Source organism: Populus alba, chromosome 11, assembly GCF_005239225.2.
Source record: "Populus alba chromosome 11, ASM523922v2, whole genome shotgun sequence".
Taxonomy (NCBI): domain Eukaryota; kingdom Viridiplantae; phylum Streptophyta; class Magnoliopsida; order Malpighiales; family Salicaceae; genus Populus; species Populus alba.
The window spans coordinates 19,680,418-19,701,155 of NC_133294.1; the positions used below are offsets into that span (position 1 = coordinate 19,680,418).

The 20,738-nt window shown below is 35.9% G+C and overlaps 3 protein-coding genes and 1 long non-coding RNA gene across 5 annotated transcripts; 1 reads left to right on the forward strand and 3 right to left on the reverse strand.

Annotated features, from left to right (window-relative positions):
* Positions 1-682: 682 nt before the first annotated feature.
* On the reverse strand, positions 683-2,563 carry LOC140956137 (uncharacterized). The gene is made up of 3 exons (XR_012171205.1): positions 2,241-2,563; positions 1,435-1,505; positions 683-763 (listed from the first exon to the last, which is right to left on the reverse strand). It is a non-coding gene; the product is annotated as an uncharacterized lncRNA (long non-coding RNA).
* Positions 2,564-5,290: 2,727 nt separating this feature from the next.
* LOC118031298 (CBL-interacting serine/threonine-protein kinase 8) lies at positions 5,291-10,472 on the reverse strand. 2 transcript variants are annotated; one of them, XM_035035664.2, is made up of 14 exons: positions 10,180-10,472; positions 9,421-9,483; positions 9,234-9,305; positions 9,012-9,119; positions 8,859-8,933; positions 8,701-8,754; positions 8,491-8,616; positions 7,873-7,962; positions 7,266-7,388; positions 6,674-6,793; positions 6,288-6,404; positions 6,067-6,123; positions 5,891-5,965; positions 5,291-5,736 (listed from the first exon to the last, which is right to left on the reverse strand). In XM_035035664.2, exons 1-14 carry the CDS (start codon positions 10,339-10,341, stop codon positions 5,635-5,637), a joined length of 1,344 nt encoding a protein of 447 aa, XP_034891555.1. In that variant the 5' UTR covers positions 10,342-10,472; the 3' UTR covers positions 5,291-5,634. The 2 variants fall into 2 exon arrangements, with proteins under 2 accessions (XP_034891555.1, XP_073268665.1); XM_073412564.1 differs by lacking the exon at positions 10,180-10,472 and adding an exon at positions 9,600-10,169.
* Positions 10,473-14,694: 4,222 nt separating this feature from the next.
* LOC118031300 (glycine-rich domain-containing protein 1) lies at positions 14,695-15,890 on the forward strand. The gene is made up of 4 exons (XM_035035665.2): positions 14,695-14,864; positions 15,010-15,127; positions 15,236-15,490; positions 15,835-15,890. The coding sequence occupies exons 1-4, from the start codon at positions 14,707-14,709 to the stop codon at positions 15,871-15,873; spliced, it is 570 nt and encodes a 189-aa protein (XP_034891556.1). The 5' UTR covers positions 14,695-14,706; the 3' UTR covers positions 15,874-15,890.
* A 2,882-nt stretch (positions 15,891-18,772) lies between these two features.
* Positions 18,773-19,946, reverse strand: LOC118031489 (uncharacterized). The gene is made up of 5 exons (XM_073412290.1): positions 19,853-19,946; positions 19,672-19,760; positions 19,296-19,554; positions 18,957-19,227; positions 18,773-18,857 (listed from the first exon to the last, which is right to left on the reverse strand). Exons 1-5 carry the CDS (start codon positions 19,944-19,946, stop codon positions 18,773-18,775), a joined length of 798 nt encoding a protein of 265 aa, XP_073268391.1.
* Positions 19,947-20,738: the final 792 nt, after the last annotated feature.

A 20,738-nucleotide genomic window follows, 5' to 3' on the forward strand; every position in this document is an offset into this window, starting at 1 on the left:
TTCCTTTCCTTCTCTCCTTTCTTTTCTTCTTCTTCCTCTTTCCCTTATCTCTCCCGTAGCTCTCTTTCTCTCAAAATCAGATCATTCTTTTTTTTTTTTTTTTTTCTTCTTATTTATATTTATCAACTATTAGTCAATTACCACACTACCCCTCAATCATTTATACCCTCTCTTTAAGCCTCCAAGGGCTTTGTTGCCTTTTCTCATTCCTTTTAATACAAAACATCACAATCTCCCCACCTTATAAAAGTTTCGTCCTCGAAACTTAATAGAAAAGATTGAATGACATCAAGACAAGATAGATCCTAAGCTCCACATATTACGAGGGTTTTAACAAAAACAAATAGATTACGAGGTTTTAATAAAACCATGCTCTGATACCACCTTTGTCACGACCCAAATCCCGGATCCGTGACCGGCAACGTAGGAGCGGTGTCGAAAGGACACCTCACCTACGCTAAGCCTCAGAACGAACATATCAAAAGAACAATTTGTTCCAAAATACGCAGCGGCTCATAATATTCAGAAATATTATATTATTCAAATACTGATGAAACCGAAAGATAGTTATTAAAACAAAAATAATAAATTCATAATACTCATTACATTGTCAAAATCCAAATTTAATTAAAAACAAGGTAACAGTGGAGCGTCTAAGACATCAAAAACAAAACTGAAAGGAAAAACCTCGCGAACAAGCAAGGCATACCGACCAGAACTGAAGAAGCGGAAAACACTCAACAAAGGCCCAGAAACTAAGAACCTGAAATAATATTAAAAATGAGAGGTGAGTTCCAACCAACTCAGTGAGGGAATAACATTTAATATACATTTAGATATTTCAGATATTAATAATTGTAAGATGATTTATCTTAATATACATATACATATACATATACATATACTTACTAAACATATTATCATAACGTAACATATAGTTATCATAACGTAACATATTATTATAACGTAGTGGATTACATGTCAGAGATCAGATGACACCCGAAGGTGACCAGATGACACCCGAAGGTGACCAGATGACACCCGAAGGTGACCAGATGACACCCGTCGGTGACCAGATGACACCCGTCGGTGACCACTGTGGGATGATCAATCGCCACAGGCTGATGCCTCTCTCACCAGCTAGGTAACAGAATACTATGTGCACACAGGCTAACTATTCTCCGTTAGCATGGAGTACTGACAAGTCCCATATCAAGGCATAACAAAATATTCACATAATCATCAAAGAAACGTATATCATATCAAATAGAATTTACTTTTAACAGATTGCGAGTGCAAATTCAATAATAAATTAGTACTCGGAAAATAAAGCAACATATATAAATATTCAAGAAATTTACTAGTTGTACTTATTGTATACTCAACATACATATTTATTTATATTATATGCATATTAAAGATTATTCCACTCACCCGGAAAATACTGAACTAAAGGAAAGTCAGACAAAAGACCCGAAAATCCGATTAAGGATCGTTAGGAGAACCTACAATAAATATATGAAAATATACTCAAAACAAATCAAACAAAAGATACCAATGCATAAAAATAAACTGGGCTTAATCTCCCAAGTTTAGGGACTAAAATGACAATTTTTCCAAAACAGGGACCAAAACGTAATTTTACCCAATTTTGAGGACCGAATTGTAAATACATGACCATACTGAAATTTATCCATAATTCATCCTTATCTTTGTCCAGAATCTTGAATTATGCCCCAAGGTCCAAAATGTGATTTATCAAAATATTAGGGGGTCAAATCGTAATTTGTCAACTTGGAGGACCAAAACTGAAAATATCAATTATATACTGGAATTTTTGCCTTTAAAATCATCCTCATTTCTGTTCAGAATCTCAATTTATGTCCAGGGACCAATCTGTAAAATTTCCAAAGTTTGGGGACTAAACTGCAATTTCTGCAAATTGAGGGACCAAACTGAATTTTCGTCATCTTCAACCTCAAACCCAGAATTTCAAACAGATCACCTACTGTTATCCCCTTATTTCTAACACAATTTCACCATTTAAACAAAATCATAACTCAAAATCATTATCTTTCAATTCAATCTCTCCAAATCAACTAATTAATCAAATACCCACAATAATCAACTCCTAACCTTCAAATTAATTCATCAATTAACTCAAAATACAAACTTCAAAACTCTACAATTAATCAAAACTGAAATTTAACATATTATACACTTAAAACCATAAATCTTACCTTTTTACTTATTTCCTCTATTTCTCTTCTCCTTCCTTTCCTTCTCTCCTTTCTTTTCTTCTTCTTCCTCTTTCCTTATCTCTCCCGTAGCTCTCTTTCTCTCAAATCAGATCATTCTTTTTTTTTTTTTTTTTTCTTCTTATTTATATTTATCAACTATTAGTCAATTACCACACTACCCCTCAATCATTTATACCTCTCTCTTTAAGCCTCCAAGGGCTTTGTTGCCTTTTCTCATTCCTTTTAATACAAAACATCACAATCTCGCCCACCTTATAAAAGTTTCGTCCTCGAAACTTAATAGAAAGATTGAATGACATCAAGACAAGATAGATCCTAAGCTCCACATATTTACGAGGGTTTTAACAAAAACAAATAGATTACGAGGTTTTAATAAAACCATGCTCTGATACACCTTTGTCACGACCCAAATCCCGGATTCCGTGACCGGCAACGTAGGAGCGGTGTCGAAAGGACACCTCACCTACGCTAAGCCTCAGAACGAACATATCAAAAAGAACAATTTGTTCCAAAAATACGCAGCGGCTTCATAATATTCAGAAATATTATATTATTCAAATACTGATGAAACCGAAAAGATAGTTATTTAAAACAAAAAATAATAATTCATAATACTCATTACATTGTCAAAATCCAAATTTAATTAAAACAAGGTAACAGTGGAGCGTCTAAGACATCAAAAACAAAACTGAAAGGAAAACCTCGCGAACAAGCAAGGCATACCGACCAGAACTGAAGAAGCGGAAACACTCAACAAAGGCCCAGAAACTAAGAACCTGAAATAATATTAAAAATGAGAGGTGAGTTCAACCAACTCAGTGAGGGAATAACATTTAATATACATTTTAGATATTTCAGATATTAATAAGTTGTAAGATGATTTATCTTAATATACATATACATATACATATACATATACTTACTAAACATATTATCATAACGTAACATATAGTTATCATAACGTAACATATTATTATAACGTAGTGGATTACATGTCAGAGATCAGATGACACCCGAAGGTGACCAGATGACACCCGAAGGTGACCAGATGACACCCGAAGGTGACCAGATGACACCCGTCGGTGACCAGATGACACCCGTCGGTGACCACTGTGGGATGATCAATCGCCACAGGCTGATGCCTCTCTCACCAGCTAGGTAACAGAATACTATGTGCACACAGGCTAACTATTCTCCGTTAGCATGGAGTACTGACAAGTCCCATATCAAGGCATAACAAATATTCACATAATCATCAAAGAAACGTATATCATATCAAATAGAATTTACTTTAACAGATTGCGAGTGCAAATTCAATAATAAATTAGTACTCGGAAAATAAAGCAACATATATAAATATTCAAGAAATTTACTAGTTGTACTTATTGTATACTCAACATACATATTTATTTATATTATATGCATATTAAAGATTATTCCACTCACCCGGAAAATACTGAACTAAAGGAAAGTCAGACAAAAGACCCGAAAATCCGATTAAGGATCGTTAGGAGAACCTACAATAAATATATGAAATATACTCAAAAACAAATCAAACAAAAGATACCAATGCATAAAATAAACTGGGCTTAATCTCCCAAGTTTAGGGACTAAAATGACAATTTTCCAAAACAGGGACCAAAACGTAATTTTACCCAATTTTGAGGACCGAATTGTAAATACATGACCATACTGAAATTTATCCATAATTCATCCTTATCTTTGTCCAGAATCTTGAATTATGCCCCAAGGTCCAAAATGTGATTTTATCAAAATATTAGGGGTCAAATCGTAATTTGTCAACTTGGAGGACCAAACTGAAAATATCAATTATACTGGAATTTTGCCTTTAAATCATCCTCATTTCTGTTCAGAATCTCAATTTATGTCCCAGGGACCAATCTGTAAAATTTCCAAAGTTTGGGGACTAAACTGCAATTTCTGCAAATTGAGGGACCAAACTGAATTTTCGTCATCTTCAACCTCAAACCCAGAATTTCAACAGATCACCTACTGTTATCCCCTTATTTCTAACACAATTTCACCATTTAAACAAAATCATAACTCAAAATCATTATCTTTCAATTCAATCTCTCCAAATCAACTAATTAATCAAATACCCACAATAATCAACTCCTAACCTTCAAATTAATTCATCAATTAACTCAAAATACAAACTTCAAAACTCTACAATTAATCAAAACTGAAATTTAACATATTATACACTTAAAACCATAAATCTTACCTTTTTACTTATTTCCTCTATTTCTCTTCTCCTTCCTTTCCTTCTCTCCTTTCTTTTCTTCTTCTTCCTCTTTCCCTTATCTCTCCCGTAGCTCTCTTTCTCTCAAAATCAGATCATTCTTTTTTTTTTTTTTTTCTTCTTATTTATATTTATCAACTATTAGTCAATTACCACACTACCCCTCAATCATTTATACCCTCTCTTTAAGCCTCCAAGGGCTTTGTTGCCTTTTCTCATTCCTTTTAATACAAAACATCACACAATTCAGAGCCGCAAACTCTTGAATGATTTGGCTGACAAAGCAAAGAGTCTCGGTTACAAGCTGGTAGAAAATATGGAGGTAATTGACGGCGAGGAAGAGGAAACCGGAGAGAAGACATTCTCTTCTGCTGTTTACCAGTGAGAAGTTAGGAGTAGCATATGGGTTATTGAATACGCCCGTTGGCGCACCTGTACGGATCATCAAAAGTACCACTATGTGCAAGGATTGCCATGATTTTATGGAGATTGTCTCATCACTGACTTGTAAAGAAATCATCTTTAAAAACAGAAAGCGGCTTCATAAGTTGCACCTGTACTGTTTGGGATTTCATGAAAATTCGTTTCATGTATGCTGGCCAGGAAGAGTTATGCTACTCTGACATGGAAGGCTTCTTGAGCTCTTGCTGTAAACAGAAGTGCGATGACATTTGATTCGAGACAGAGGCCCTTTTTTTTATTCACTTGAGACGGATACAAATCTTAGATTATGCCGTGGGATTAAATTATCTTTAATATTCAAAAGTTGAACATTCTCATTGAAAACTTCATTATCAATTCGTCTTCTTTAACATACATACATATATAAATGTTACATGTTATGGCTACAAAACAGCATTACAATGGTGGAACTCAAGTGAACAAAGATACACACAGTAAATCATAAAGAAAAAACAAAAACAAAAACAACTAGGCATGTATTTTCTACCCTTCCGGAACATGGGAGAGGTGGAGGTGTTAAATGACATAAAAGGAAGGGTTATGTAAGCTAAGACCACATCACCGAGAGATGTCAGTACAGTTATGCATAATCAGCAGCATGCATCAAAACACTGGTACTGCAACATGATGATGATCCAGGAAACGAAATCAGCGTCTTTTGCTCTTTGACCTGGTCATTCTAGATTTGCTCGACTCGGTGGATGGTTTCCAGATGATATCCTCAAGATTGCTGCAGAAGTTCTTGTAGAACTGCACGAAAGAAGCACATCCTTTTATACTAGCAGTTTAAAGGAAGCGAGAGACCGTTTTCAAGAAAGTTTTCTCAAGGCAATCTGACTTGCGACTACCATCGCAGCACTAAATGCGAGTAGATGCAAACTGTATAGATCTCTAAACAACTGACCTTGAGGAATTCGGCAGCATCTCCAGCAGCTCTCTGGATATCTACCATTAAAAATGTTGGAGCGATTTCAAATACCTTCAACCAGAAAATTAACAATAAATTGTGATTAGTAGTTAGTAGACTGAGAGATGGAAGCAGCTGAAAAATGTACAGCAGAATTGGAGCTGAGAGCCTACCTCCAGAATAACTGAGAAATGACCAGCCTTATCAGCAGAAAGCCCTTCCACTCTCATCTGAAAAGTAACACAGCATCTCTGCTTAGATTGAATATAGAAATTCTAGAATTTGGCAAAGTCTAATGCTGCTACATAACTATACCAACATATTAATTCATTTTTTACGACCATTAGGGGGGGCAAAAGAAAAGAGTACAGTTATAAGAACCAATGCTGTCTACCTTAAAATTGCGAATATGAGTCTTAAAACCCATTGATTGTGCAACAACTTCCATGCTTGATAATACAACAGTTGCTGGCTTCTTTGAAACAAAGCGTGTCTGATGCTTCAGAGAGTCCTAATGGAAACAGAAATTAGACCCTCCTAAATCTTTAGAGCCTACATACTTTAAACTGTATACAAGAGCGGAAAATGATGAGATGATACAAAACATATAATCTGTGATGCTGATATGCTGGATGGGAGGCGAAGATCTTTACAATAATAGTTGTGAGAGAATAATTGGATCTCATAATGTGCCTGGAAGTGATAAATCATGCTGTTCAAATATAGCACTCTTCAAGAGACAATGAAGAAAATGTAAGTAGCACATTTGATGATCCATACCTGCCCACGGTCAAATAGGGCTGCAAGATTCAAGCCTTGAGATAAAATTATTAAGTCGAATGCATTAAGAATCAAGGGACTCATCTCCTCGTTCCCGTGTTGTTCATCAGCCCTTTGCTCCTACAGCAAACCATCTCATCAAGAATGCGAATAGGAGAGAGAAGACAAAGCCACTTCCAATTAAAGGAAACACATCTTAAATATACGACCAAATTGATTTATTCTGGATGGCAACCATAGTTACAAGGGGTTAGAGCAGCATGTTTATTGGTAAAGAAAGGGAATGCCCAATTCAAGTGACTTCTAGAGAATTTGGCCACCAGAAATTAGAGCATGCATGTGCAGTGAAACTAAAACTGAGGGCTTGAGGGTGACATCAGTAAGCATGAAACTACCTCCAAGTTGAAGGTGAAATGTCTTGTTAAAATTCGTTATGCTGGCAAACAGTTGTCTTCTTGTTAAAATATAAATTAAAATATAAATCAATGATCGAACACTCAGAGCAGTAAATAAAGCCAAAAGCATCAAACTGAAAAGCTTTCAAGTTTCAAGATTCTTAAATTATGGAACAGCATTTAGCATCTGGACCAACCTCGGGATCATCAAAAACTGCATTTACATCATCAAGGTTCACGTCTTCATACTCAACAAGTTTGATAGGAACATAACCTTTCTTGAACCACTCGTCATTCCTAATCTGTTCAACTGTCATACGCTGCATGGAGTCAGAAACACCAAAGCAAATTAACTAACTTAACACACTAGATTAAATTAAACACTTGGACACTATTAACAGCAAAATATGATGGAGATGATATGCCCAATAAAGGCACTGAACATAACCTTTACAAGAGATTAGGAGCACTAGATTATCATACAAATGGCACAGCACATGTGCATGACACTAGATTTTTTTTAAAAAAAAACTTCTGAACTAGTGAATCATGCAAAACTCATCTCTATCAACTGCATAATTAGAAATTGAGTTCAGTTTTCAGATGAAAATAAAATAAAGAAAAATAAGGACAAGGCCAGTTCAGTTTGATGTTGAAACATTTTTTCCTTAAGTGGGGATCTATTTCATTACTTCTAATAAATTTTCAAGTTGCCTTGCAACATGCTATACTAATTTTAAGTTTTCTGTAAATGACCACAGTCTGCAACCTAGAGCAATGTCTTGGAACACAGCCAATACTTACTGTTTCGGGCTTCGGGTCCAAAATTCTATGAATCAAAGATTTAGCTCCCACTGGAAACCAAGATGGGCAAGAAAATTCTGCTCTGTCAATCTATTGAAAGCATTTGAAAAAATCAATAAAATCATAAGAAAAGAATAACATGATGAACAATACTAATATATGCTAAGAAGTGCAGTTTGACAAGATTGAAGGATGACAATAAACATGGAAGAGATTTAGCTAAAAGTTTTGATTTTCACATTTATATGTTGTACTAAATAATATTTTTTGTTAAGAGAGGAGCTCTTTACAGGATTTCAAGATTAGATGGTGCAAACTGAAAGTACCTACTTGATTTGATTAGTTTGCTGGTTCAAAACTTAGCCTCACTAAGACCTACTAAGAGTCTAACATAAGAGAAAGAATCAATAGTGCCCTGCCATTAAAGGATTGCAAAACATCCAAAGATACTTTATTCCAGAGTTCTTTCCTTAATTACTTACGTAATTACTTGGGAGGTAAAATGAAGTCCCAGTCCAAGAAAAAATGGCAACAAAGACAAAGCAATCCTCATAATTAAGAAAACACAATAAAATTTACCAATACTCGCAAGTAAGTGCACGTGATATAAGTTCATGCCTTGCTATATAATGTGGTGAGATCAAGCTCATCAAATGGAAGATATCCTGCCATCAGAACATAAAGGATGACCCCACAGGACCACACATCTGCGATAGCACCATCATAACCCTTGTGACTGAGTACCTAGACCAGAAAATGAAAACTTACAGAAGCATGCTTGGATTTAATTTTTCATTCAAGCTAGAAGCTAAACACAATCATAGTTACCTCTGGTGCTACATAGTTAGGAGTTCCACATGTTGTCCGCAACAAGCTAGTTCCCTACGCACACAAGAATTGCAAAAATAGCAACCAATGTGTTGTTAATTCCTTCAAGTCTGATGATCTAAAATAGTAACAACAAGAACTCTCAATGACGATCTTACTTGTTCAGGCAGTGCACTCAGACCAAAATCAGAAATCTTCAAGTTTCCTTGTGAATCGAGTAAAAGATTTTCAGGCTGTACATAACATGAACTATGAGATCCCAGCAAAAAAGAAACTGAACAACAACTTTCTGGATGTCAGCAAAACAACACCTTTAAATCTCTGTGGTAGACTCCCTTACTGTGGCAATAATCCACACCATCAATAAGCTGTTGAAAGTATCTCCTAGCTTCAGCCTCACTAAGTCGTCCATGATGCACCTACATAATCATGGTTAACAAGAATCATGTATTAGTGTTGAGCTGGGAATATTATGTCAAGACTACAAAATGCCTATCCATCTTGAGTGTTGGATTTGAATTTTGACTACTCACAATTTTATCAAACAATTCACCACCTGTAATGAATTCCAATATTATATAAATCTTTGTTCGGCTTGCTAAAACCTAACATAAAATGGTAGGAGTTAGGAGGAAGCACAATTGGTAACGGAAAAAATACAAACCACACAGTCCTACAGGACATAATATCCTTAAAAAATAAAAATTTAATACTCCATGCCTCATGCAGGCGCACGACATAAGGATGTCGAACAAGCTTCATTATAGATATCTCCCGTTTTATCTGCGGGAAAAAAAGAAAGATACTGTTAGGAAGATAGAAGCGGTTGTGTAACAACCTACAGTGTTTTAAATTATAGGAATATAAGATATGATGAATTTTAGCCAAAAGAAAGCTACCAATATTCAAAACATCATAATATGGAAGACAACAAAATCCAAGCATTTGCCTCAAACCAGAAAACTTCAGCTCAGATGCTCCCTGTTGAAGGGGTTATGATTGGATCACATGATATACTACTATGTATCAAAGCAAAGTCATTTCTAGCTAGTATGTTGCAGGTCACTGGATCAACCAGGGTGAGTGAAAGAGAGGGTTCAAATCCAATAAGCGGCGGGGAAAGCAATTCCACTCATTCACATGTTTGAAATCCATAATATTGTTAAAGGAGACATTGTTTTTCCAGAATCCAATCCATACACTTGCCACTAAACTAACTAGCTAGTTTCTTTGTTTACAAGCCGTGAAGTGATGATTCCTCTGGCATGAGATCATAAAATTAAGAGCATAAAGCTGATGACTTGTCAATTTAGCCATTTCAAAGATAGGATCCTTCCTTCCTTCATTTCTTTTCTTCTTCTTCTTTTTTGACAGCTTATTTGGCTATTAAAAACCCTTCCATTGATTCTTTTCCTGTCCAATCTATCGAGCACCCATCAATTCAAACCCAGACAAACAAAAGGAGGTTAACTTGCTAACCTGATCGACCATCTTATGCTTGATGATGGTACTTCGATCGAGAATTTTCATGGCTACACTTTCACCAGTCTCCGTGTTTTGCGCGAACTTTACCTTGGCAAAGGTTCCTTCTCCTATTGTCCTTCCTACCTCGTACTTCCCTACTTTCCTAATTGCCACCATCGTGTAAATCTCTCTCTCTCTCTCTCTCTCTCTGCTACCAGTTAATTCCTTTCTTAGTTCAAAATCTCTTCTTCTTGCATTTGAAAGCAGTCCTCTTCTTCTCTAAAGCGAGGTCCTAATTTTTCAACAAGGAAAAGCTATCAAAGTGTTCCGGGGAGAAGAAGCTTTTTCGCTTTATATTATTTAAAAAAAAAAAAACAAGTAACTGGCAGGTAGAAGGTAACCCCTAAGCTACTATTAGATTGCTTGTTTGGTATTTGCGTTTTTCAATTCTGCTGGATATCTCTTAAGAATATATTTATCTTTAAAAACTATTAAATTTATATTTTTTATTGTTTTTATATAATTTTAAAGTATTATATGAAAAATAAAAATAAGTCTAAAAGAAGATTTTTGTTAATATATACTTAATAAAAAAGCAATATTTTTAAAAAGTTATCATTATTAAGAGTATATTTGGGGATGAATCGAGTGAGAATAATTTAAAAATTTTAAATTAATTTTTTTATGAAAAGATGGTTTGTTAATTTACTTTAGAAATAATAAAATATTTTTTAAAAAATATTATATATATATATTAGTTAAAATAGCTAATATTCTAGCTATGATAACACGATAAAAATATGTATTTTAATAATTTTTTAACCAAAACTATTATTATTGAAATGTAATGATAATATAATAAGTTTTTTCAAAATCTGGAGATTTATTTTACTTTAAAAAAAAATCCAGGTAACCTACAAATAAAAGAATTTGTTCGAACTTTGAAATTCAATAAAGCTAGTTAAAAAACTGGCTGTCTTGAGAATTTCAAGGGCCCCGAAGAAAGTGAAAAGTCGAGAGCCAAGGAGTGGGGATAGACGGAGACGAGAGACGGGGAGACCTCAAATCTTTTTATTATTATTATTAATAATATAGATATTTGAATAACTTGGATATATTTTAATTAATTTTTATAAATTTTAAAATTTGGAAAAATTATATAAATTTTTTTTCAATGATCTTAAAATTTATAGAATTTGAATTAATTATCTTTAAATAACAAATTTAAAGCTGATGAATTGACTTACCTCAAATCTTGTATTTTAAGGTTTCGAACTGATATTTACTGTGATGATTAATGTTAGGCGATCATGAGAAATTAGGAGGTGGGGTTGTTTTATATCAAGCTTTTGATTTGGAAAGAGTGGGGAGACCTTCGGTAAGCCGATGAGACATCCATGGGGCCGGGTTTCTCGTAGACAAAGACACTGTTTAGTATTGTGTTTGTACTTGCGTTTCATTAAATTTTTGAATTTTTTTTATTTTTTGTTAAAATTGAGTGCGGTTGTACTTTTTGAATCATTTTGATGTGCTGATGTAAAAAATAATTTTTAAAAAATAAAAAATATTATTAACATGTATTTCAGTACGAAAAACTATTTAAAAAACAACCGTTATTAACACGCTCAAACTACCTCTCTTTTAGTGGCTGCTGGTAATATCTTCTTCCTTGATTCGGGACACATTCCCATTATTTCTTGGATTTTTCCTTTCCGTTATCATGATTTTTGGCTGCCCAATTATCTTAATCAAATACTGATGGCTCATGCTTAGTTATAATTACTTGCTGAATTACAGTTTTGTAATCGATACGTTTTTTCTTCAAGATTTCTGGTGACTTTTGGAGAGTGTGATGAATTAGATTTAGACAAGCTGATACCGTAGCATTTGTCAAACGAAAACTACAGTATTTTTTTTGTGATTTATAAAATATTTTTTTATTTTAAAATCATTTTAATATATTAATATAAAAAAATAATTTAAAAAATACTATTTTAATAAATTTGTAAATAAAAAAATATTGCCACGACAACTATTATTTTTCTGCTATTTACGATGAAGACCACGTCATCAGCATTCAACAAGTGCCATGATCCTCCTAGTTAATGATGATAAAACTTCACCGAAGGTTACAGAATTTGAAATCTGCAAGATAATTGTGCGCCAATTGGCTAATATTCCTCATGTGGTCGTCATCTAATTTCTTAATTTGTTACGGATCACGCATCAACTTGGGTGATTTTTAATTTTATTTTTCATTTCTGTGGCACATAGTCAAGTGCTTTGAATACAATAGAGGTTGCCTCGCTCATCCCCCGTGCTTAAACACAAATGAGTCATAATTAATTTTTGGGTTATACTAATTACAAAATGTTATAAATCAATGTACAAATGGCAATTTTGTACTTAATAAAATCAAAATATTTATTATTTTACACTTAACCTATTTATAATCATTCTTTTCATTTTTATTTTTATTCTTTTATAATTTATTTGTTTCGTGATTTTTCCTCTTTTTGTCTTTGATTTTTTTTTTTAAATTATTATTTATTATTTCTTGATACTGGGAATATTTACCGCTCTATAATTGCACTTGCAGGCCCGCACGTGTGGGTTTTCTTTTCCTCTATTAATGGAATGGACGACTCTATATTTCCATACCCAAAAACATGAGCCCGTATTTTTTAGTTTGTTTAATTAAAAATCATGTTATCCACAGTTTTTTTAAAATTCAATCAAGCACGTAAACCTGATTTGCCAAATCTACCAGCGTCTTATCTTTTTATATATATATAATTTAATTTTTTATTTGATACATTTTTAATATGTATTTTTTTTAATCATATTTAAATTAATATTCATTCTCTTTTGAGTTTTTTAATTGTTTGTATAGCCTTTTTTTTAAATAAATGTTATTTTTTAATTATTTTATATGTATTAAAGTTTTAAAAAATTATTTTAATTCTTCTACAATTTAGCTGTTAGGTTTTATACAAATAAATTTTATTTTATTATTCTTGATATGAAATGGGTGCAGATGCGCAGGCACAAAAAAATGATCTGGTGTGGCTCATCACCACTCTTCCTTCATTAGGTTCAGTAATAATAAAAATCCACTCCAACCTAGTTTTCAATGCAGGACCCATGGTTTTAAACGGTGCACAAAATTCTCTCAAAACACACGCCACCATGTAACATGGCCAGGTGTGATGTGTTTGTGGAGCTGTATCATTCAAAACAAGACAATTGACTTTGAAAGATCAGACCAAGTTCAGTTGATTATTTGAGTTTTGTCACGGTCATCAAGAGTGTGATTACTCCATCTGGTTCTTGTCTGAACATCAGTAACAAAACAAGGAATCAGTTCATGAATTAGTTATGCTCCGTCCAAAAGGAATTACTTGTCTGTAACAACACTTGACAAACATCACAACAGTGTCCCATGTAAAACAAGAGCTCGAACTGGGAAGGGTGGATCTGGAAGATGGTATACTTGTCTATCCTCGATTTCTTTTACAAAAGTCTTTATCCGCTACAAAACCAGGAATTAATTATCAGTGAGGGAATTCTGGGCGTTGTTTCTTGCCAAAAAGAAAAGGTTGTATCGATGTCTTCTCAGTCTCCATAAGAGAAATGGAGCCACCCTGTTTTCCACTCAACTGCTCCATTTCAGCTCTAGTTGCTTCCGAGAGGGATGATGCCCCGCTTGCCTCTATGGTATGTGCAAGGATACTGGAGAAATATTCTAAAATAAAAGCTCATGTTTAATTTTTGTTTTCTACTCCGATCTTAAAAGGACTTGCCCTTTTCAGGCACAAAACGAATCAAGAAATGTAGTTGACATATGGGTCACGGCCTCACAGGAGACCCACATACGCTTTGCAAAGGGAAAACATGGACCGCCCAGTCAAAGAAAGCCCAAATAATATTATCCCACAACATAGCCCACAAGCCCAACTCTATCGTCGCTGAAGCTGTTAACTGTGAAGGCATAATTCAGCATCAAGAATGAGGGCCTTGGCATGGAATCCATGAAAGTCGAAGCTGAGGAAATTTTAACCTTTGAAGGAACCTTCATGGCTCACTCGATTTGAGTTCCCGGAAATCAAGTCCCATTCCCAGGAACATGTCTTGGACGTGACACATAATTTCCATTTATCAAAAATACAAACTAGACTTGGAGGATATAACGTATCCAATATGGATAGGTAATTTCAATACCCGCATTTAGACTGTATAAATATGAACTAAATCCTGGAGACAAGCACATAGGACGAAGAGGGAAATTTAAAGTAAGGAACTGTTTGAAGTATCTGACATACGATTTCTCAGGTGAAGCTTTCAATGTAAACATGAAATTTCGCTCACAAAAGTCTGCTCTTTCTTCCCCAACCAAAGTTTTGTCTTTAGACTCTACAGTTTAACAAAAGCAAAGGCTTGAAAATCAATGCCTTTCGTCCATAATATTTTCTCTTCGAAAAAGATTTTGAAGGTGGTTTGAAGCAGAATTGTTTTCTCTTGCAGTGTTTAGTTAAGTGAAGAATGGAGAAGCAGCAAGAATTGGAGTGGGCTAAAGCACAGAAGATTGCAACAAATCTAGACCTTGTAGCTGCAGCTAAAAAGCAGTTGCGGTTCCTTGCAGAGGTTGATAGGCATCGGTACCTCTATGATGGCCCTTTCCTTGTCCGGGCCATTCACAGGTATTGCCGAGAGTGTAACTGATGTTATGTGATGAACTCCTGCAGGAAATCTCGCCCTTCAAGTTCTCAGCAATACAAACCCACAACCTAAAATCCGTAATTTTAATTCAATTTTTTAGCAAATTTCTTACTGCACCAATGCCAGGTACAAGTACTGTTGGCTTCCATTGTTAGCCAAGCATGCTAAATCTCCTGTTACAAAAAGCCCTTTGGTTGCCCCGCTTGATTGTGAATGGATCTGGCATTGTCACAGGCTCAATCCGGTAGTCCTCTTGACTCAAATTTGTTTTAAAAAAACAGCATTTAAAAAAAAAAAAGAATCGTGCACTTCTTGAGAACATAGTGGGTTTTTATCAGGTTTAGTTTTTCAGGTGTGCTACAGGAATGACTGTAAGGAACTTTATGGGAGGATTCTCGGTACCTGGAATGTTGTATCTTCCACTCAGGCAGTTTGTAAGGAGCAAACTGAAGAATTCTGGAATAGAACCTATCCTACGGAACCATATGAACTGAATCCAAGCACCCAGTTAGTGGAGAGTGTTGGGGAAGCTATTCTAGGAGCCCAAAAAACCACAGAATATGATCTAGTTTCAGCTGTCAAAAGGCAGAGTTCTTTCTATTATCAGGTAATTAAAAAACAAATTTCCAAGGGTGCCAAATATTCATGTTTGTAGCATCTACATACGACTGGATTGTTACACGTAATCTAATTTTTTAATATTTTGTAAGAGTTGGATGACAGTCTGTTAACATAATGGAAGTTAATACACAAAAACTGTGCTTCACCAGGTTTTGGATCAGCTTCCAGCAGATGAATGTTCTGCTTGATAGTTCAAATTCTGTGATTTTCCTTTAACAAGAAAGAGATGTGTAAAAAAAATATAAAAATTGGAGAACTAACTCAGTCATTCTGTATTGAAATGTCTGGATTTGACACAAGCTCAACGAACCAACTTTGACTTCATTGCAGGTATCAAGTCCCCATATGAAAAATGATACCTTTCTCTGAAGAACTGTAGCTAGATACAAGGAGGATTCTTTCTGATTTAATAATAAGAGAAACCAGGAGAGGTCCATCAAGCATTTCAGTGTTCCAACTTATGACGTTGACCTCATCTGAGCATTCCTCATCCAACTACACCCTGTTCTTACTGTAAATCTGGAGCAATATAGGCGCAGGGTGCTAGAGCATGATGACACTGATTCTGATAGAAGTAAAGTGGTAAAGCTGGATACTGGTTTTCTGGGACCAGGCTAAGCAATGGAGGAGAACGTTCGGACTTCAAGATACTGGAAGCAGGAGCTAGCATAGAAGCGCAATTGCTCCATCTCCTCTCAAAAATCATTTGGTGAACTAGACAACTTCCAAAACAAGAATGATACTGCTTCCAATCCAATATCAAAGTAATCATTCAGCTTCAAAGAAAAAAGCTGATTGAGGGTAGTCACAAATATCCTTTTCTCACTTTGCTTTCAGATTACTGCCCTACTAAACACCCATATCCAAGCACAGTGCTGATATGACATATTCATTTCAGTTATGGTGAGATTGTGGAGGTTAGAGACTTACCAGTGAGCATAACGGAGCCTTTCCGTCATACTTAGTAAGAAACAGCCAATTTGTATTTCAATGGCAGAGAGAATGAGTATCTTGTCCAAGCACGAAGAAAGACTGTTCGCTGTTTTCCGATGTGAACCCACAGGAGAGCTCATCTTCGAACTTGTGTCCTATCCCAATCCCTGTTTCACCATATGTGCAAGGCCTGAGAAATATTGGGACAGCATTAATCTCTCTATATAGACCTCAGTGAAAACAGGCTCTCCTTTGTCAATGAAAAGGTTTGCATTGGTGCCAAATCTGGAATTTGTAGGTCCCAAACCAGTCAATTCTCCGGATTGCCTGCGCTCTTTCAACTCCTCCAGGTACAGGCACCATCAATTGCTGCACATGGTCCCAGACTGCGGTCCCATGCCACAACATCTTGTTTCTTTCCCCTCTCTGGAATTTTCAACAGATGAAACTTGGACATGCGTTGGTGGATGAGGATGGACAACAGACATCAACCTCCAGATGAGGTGCTTATAACTTGGTGCATATTTACCAACCGAAGCTTCCGCATTCACATGACAGTTTTTTTTTCATCAGATATTTCAAAGAAAAGCGGAGCCAAAGACAAAAAGAAGTGATCGGCGATGACCAGCTCGCGAGAAGACTATGTTCTCGCCAGATTTGCTGCGAACAGGATGTCTTGATGAATTCCAGGCTGTGGTTTTCGAACCTCATGAAATAATTACGATGCTTAGTCGGATCTTGAGCTCACTGTAGCCATAAGGTGAGGACCTATATATTCTCCCAGCTTAACAATTACGTAACCTTGGACAATTGCGATGCAATCCTCCTGTATAACATATGGAAATTTAAGCAATTTTTTCCTCAACATTTTTTTTTTATCCTATGATCATCTTACATGTAATTTTCGATGCAGCTAGCTAACCTCTAGTGTTTCGTGGCTTAGGTGATCGTTTTTCCTGTAGGAAAGCTGAGTATAAATCAAATGTGAGAAGCATAAAAGCGCAGAAAATTTCATTGACAGCTGGTCAAATTTTCTGCAGGAATATCTCATGAAAGCCGTGCCTGTTTGATTTTGAAGTCTGCCTCTCTCAAGGTACAGAAGGTGTCAAATCATCCGAGCATCATCGTCAATAGAGTTTGTATTAGTGTTTTAATAGTTTTGTGACAGTAATGAGAGAGTGGCTGATTTCCGGGATTTTATTAGGCTTTTTCTACTCTCCGATCACTCCGAGAATGAGAGGACAATGGACAATTCAATACCGATGGAGAGAGTGCAAAAAATGACACTGATTTTCAAACAATATGAAATACGAAGCTCTAAGGAAGACAAAACAACGCGAACCCAAATTCAGACATGGAAGATACTGCGAAAGCAAACAACCCAAGAACCCTACAAATCTGGTGATGAATGTGGATTGTGGCTGTTGTGGCTTCAATTAGGTGATGGTGGAAAAAAGGCACTGAGTTGTTAAGAATGTCACAGGCTGAAGAAAAAAACTACAGTAATGGATCCAAAGCAATAATAAACAGTGGAACATATTGCTCGAACTTACTTGGCCTTGTTGGTTCAGACTCTGCCAGTCATATAACCCTAGAGGATGAAGCAAAGAGCGCTCATTGTGGTGGATGTGGCTCGTGTCATGGTGGTTGTGAGGGTGTGCGTTCCCAGACTGCCAGTTCTATATTCCAAGGGGAGGCAGCAAACAGCCCTCATTGTGGTGGGTGTGGCTCATGTCATGGTGGTTGTGGAGGATGTGGCTCATGCCACGGTAGCAGTTGCGGCCAGGATCAGCAGTAATCTTAGTGATTGCTGGTCAAAATGCAGCTGCCGGCTCTACCTAAGGACACATTATCTGGATCCAAAATAGGCACTTGATACATTATGTCATTTCACTTCAAGCACCGAAATTAACATAAACCATATAGACAAGTAATGTACTTAATTCTGGTGATCTATATATAATAATAACGCACTGCGCTTATTTAATTATATTTTGCTTCTCAATTAAGGATCTCTCTATTATTACGGATGTTCTTCCTTTCAATACCAGAGGGGGCGATAGGACTTGGGGCCAGGTCCTGCCAAAACAACAAGTTGCTTCTGCAGCTATGAGAAGAAATGCTGAATCTTCTATCTGCCAAGTGCCAAAGATTCTGTGCAAGAGGAACATGTTAATTTCTACCACTGAATGCAAATTTAATTATAAATAAACTGTGCCAGACAACCCTCTCAAAAACAGTTCCAAAGACTTGGTATTTTCACATTCGATCTAAACCATATTAAATAAATAAATAAACTAATGAATCCAACCAATCAATCATTTCTAACCCAAAATCACACACGGGAATTCTGTGGAGTCATAACATTAGCATTAGCATTAGCAACCTCACCATCCTGATTCACCACACCACCACCTTGCCTACAGGTACGGCTCCAATGGTTGCCACTGGAGCTGCCTGACACGGAGTTGTATAATACACCTGTCTCCCTGCACTATCATAACCAACCCTGCAGATACCCTCGCTCAGCCACTCCGAATTTTGGCTGCATCAATCCACCAGCTTTCGTCGTCTTTTGTAGTTGAATTGAGCCAGCCGCCGGTTGCTGGACATGACTGTAAACCTCCTGCACAACTCTCTGCACTCCATAATAACCTTTACCAACTTGTCCAGGAACCGGTCTCAATGCTGGTGCTTGAAGTAAATAAACTGGCTGCTTATTTCCAACATAAGTACTCATGGGATAACCATTTGAACTCACATGCCCGGTGTCATTTTCCCCGTAAGTTTCTGTGCATAATATTCATCAAGGAAACCTCTAGAGCAGGCCTCGTCAGATTTCCGTTGCTCGTTATTACCAGCAAAATGTAGTCTCAAATCCAGAGTCTGTTGTTTAAACGCCTCAAAGGCATCTCCAATCAATTTCCTATCCTCCGATCCACATTCCGAACCAGCAGAAACATCTTTCACAACAACCTCCGGCACAGTAGGCTGCGAAGGTTGAGTATCCACAAATTTCGTTCCTGGAACAACCGTATTATTATCCAGTTCGAACAAAAACTCCGGATTCTCCGCTGAAACAGCCGCCTTGGCGCTTGGCGGGTGGTAAAGAAGATTCTAGACTCTGCACACTTACAGAATCTAAAGCATCCACAAACAACTGCCTCTCCGATTTCACTTCACTCGGAACGATAAACTTTTCAAACTAAACAGAAATAACCGTAACTTCGCGGCCTTAGCGGAAGCACGGTGCAACCGGTCGAATTCAATCATCATGTGCTCAAGATCCTCGTCACTTGTAACGGAAATCAAAGCATCAACATCTTCACCACAGGAAGTTGATACTTAAAAAAGATATCAATGGCCCCACCACATAGAGACGTGACTTTATGCACCATCCCAGAAAACTTGATACCGTGATCGACGGATAGGATTCTCGTGTCGCCTCCGATGTAAGCGAGCTGGTTATCGTGGAGTCTTGGTTGGATTTTCCCACCATCACTACACATTAATTTGACTTTGTAGGTTGACAGCGGGTCGTCTGATGAATGAATGTCTTCGGTGTCGCGGGAGTCTGGGTAAGAAGAGTGAGAGAAAGTCTACATTGTTGTGTCTTAGGGTTAGGAGGAAGATGGATGAAAATGTGTTCGTTCGGGAGAGAACATGTAAAAACAGGGTTACAGATAATAAAACGGCGGGAGCGTTATTTTTTAAAATATTTATTTTAAAAATATATTAGAATAATATTTTTATTTTTTAAATTTTATTTTTAATATTAATATATTATTTAAAATTTTAAAAAATATATTTTTTCTTCAAAAATACTTTAATACTGTAAAAACAAACCATGCCTAAGGAAGGGAAAATAACGCGGGAGCGTGAAAGAAAGTGTTTTATGGATTAAAATGCGGGTGGTGCAAATTGTGTGCGTGTGTGTGTGTTTTTATATATATATATATGGAATAATATCGTTATTCTTTGTTTCAGTTTTTCATTGATTATCTTATTGATTCTTTTACGATCTGGTGTTAACTTAGGTATTGCTTTTTTTCTTTTTTTTTTTCAAAAGTATGTGTCATTTTAATGTATCATAATTGAAAAATGTTAAATATTAATATGTAAAAATATCACGAGCTAATATATTATGATCCTGACATGAGAGGCAATGATATGCACACTAACCTAAATAGTTCATGGTAGATATGTGCCCAGAACTTCCCCGGTCAAATAAATTTTTTATTGTCGAAAAAAAATGTTAAGATAAAATAATCTAGATTCAACTCACAGATCCATTGATAATA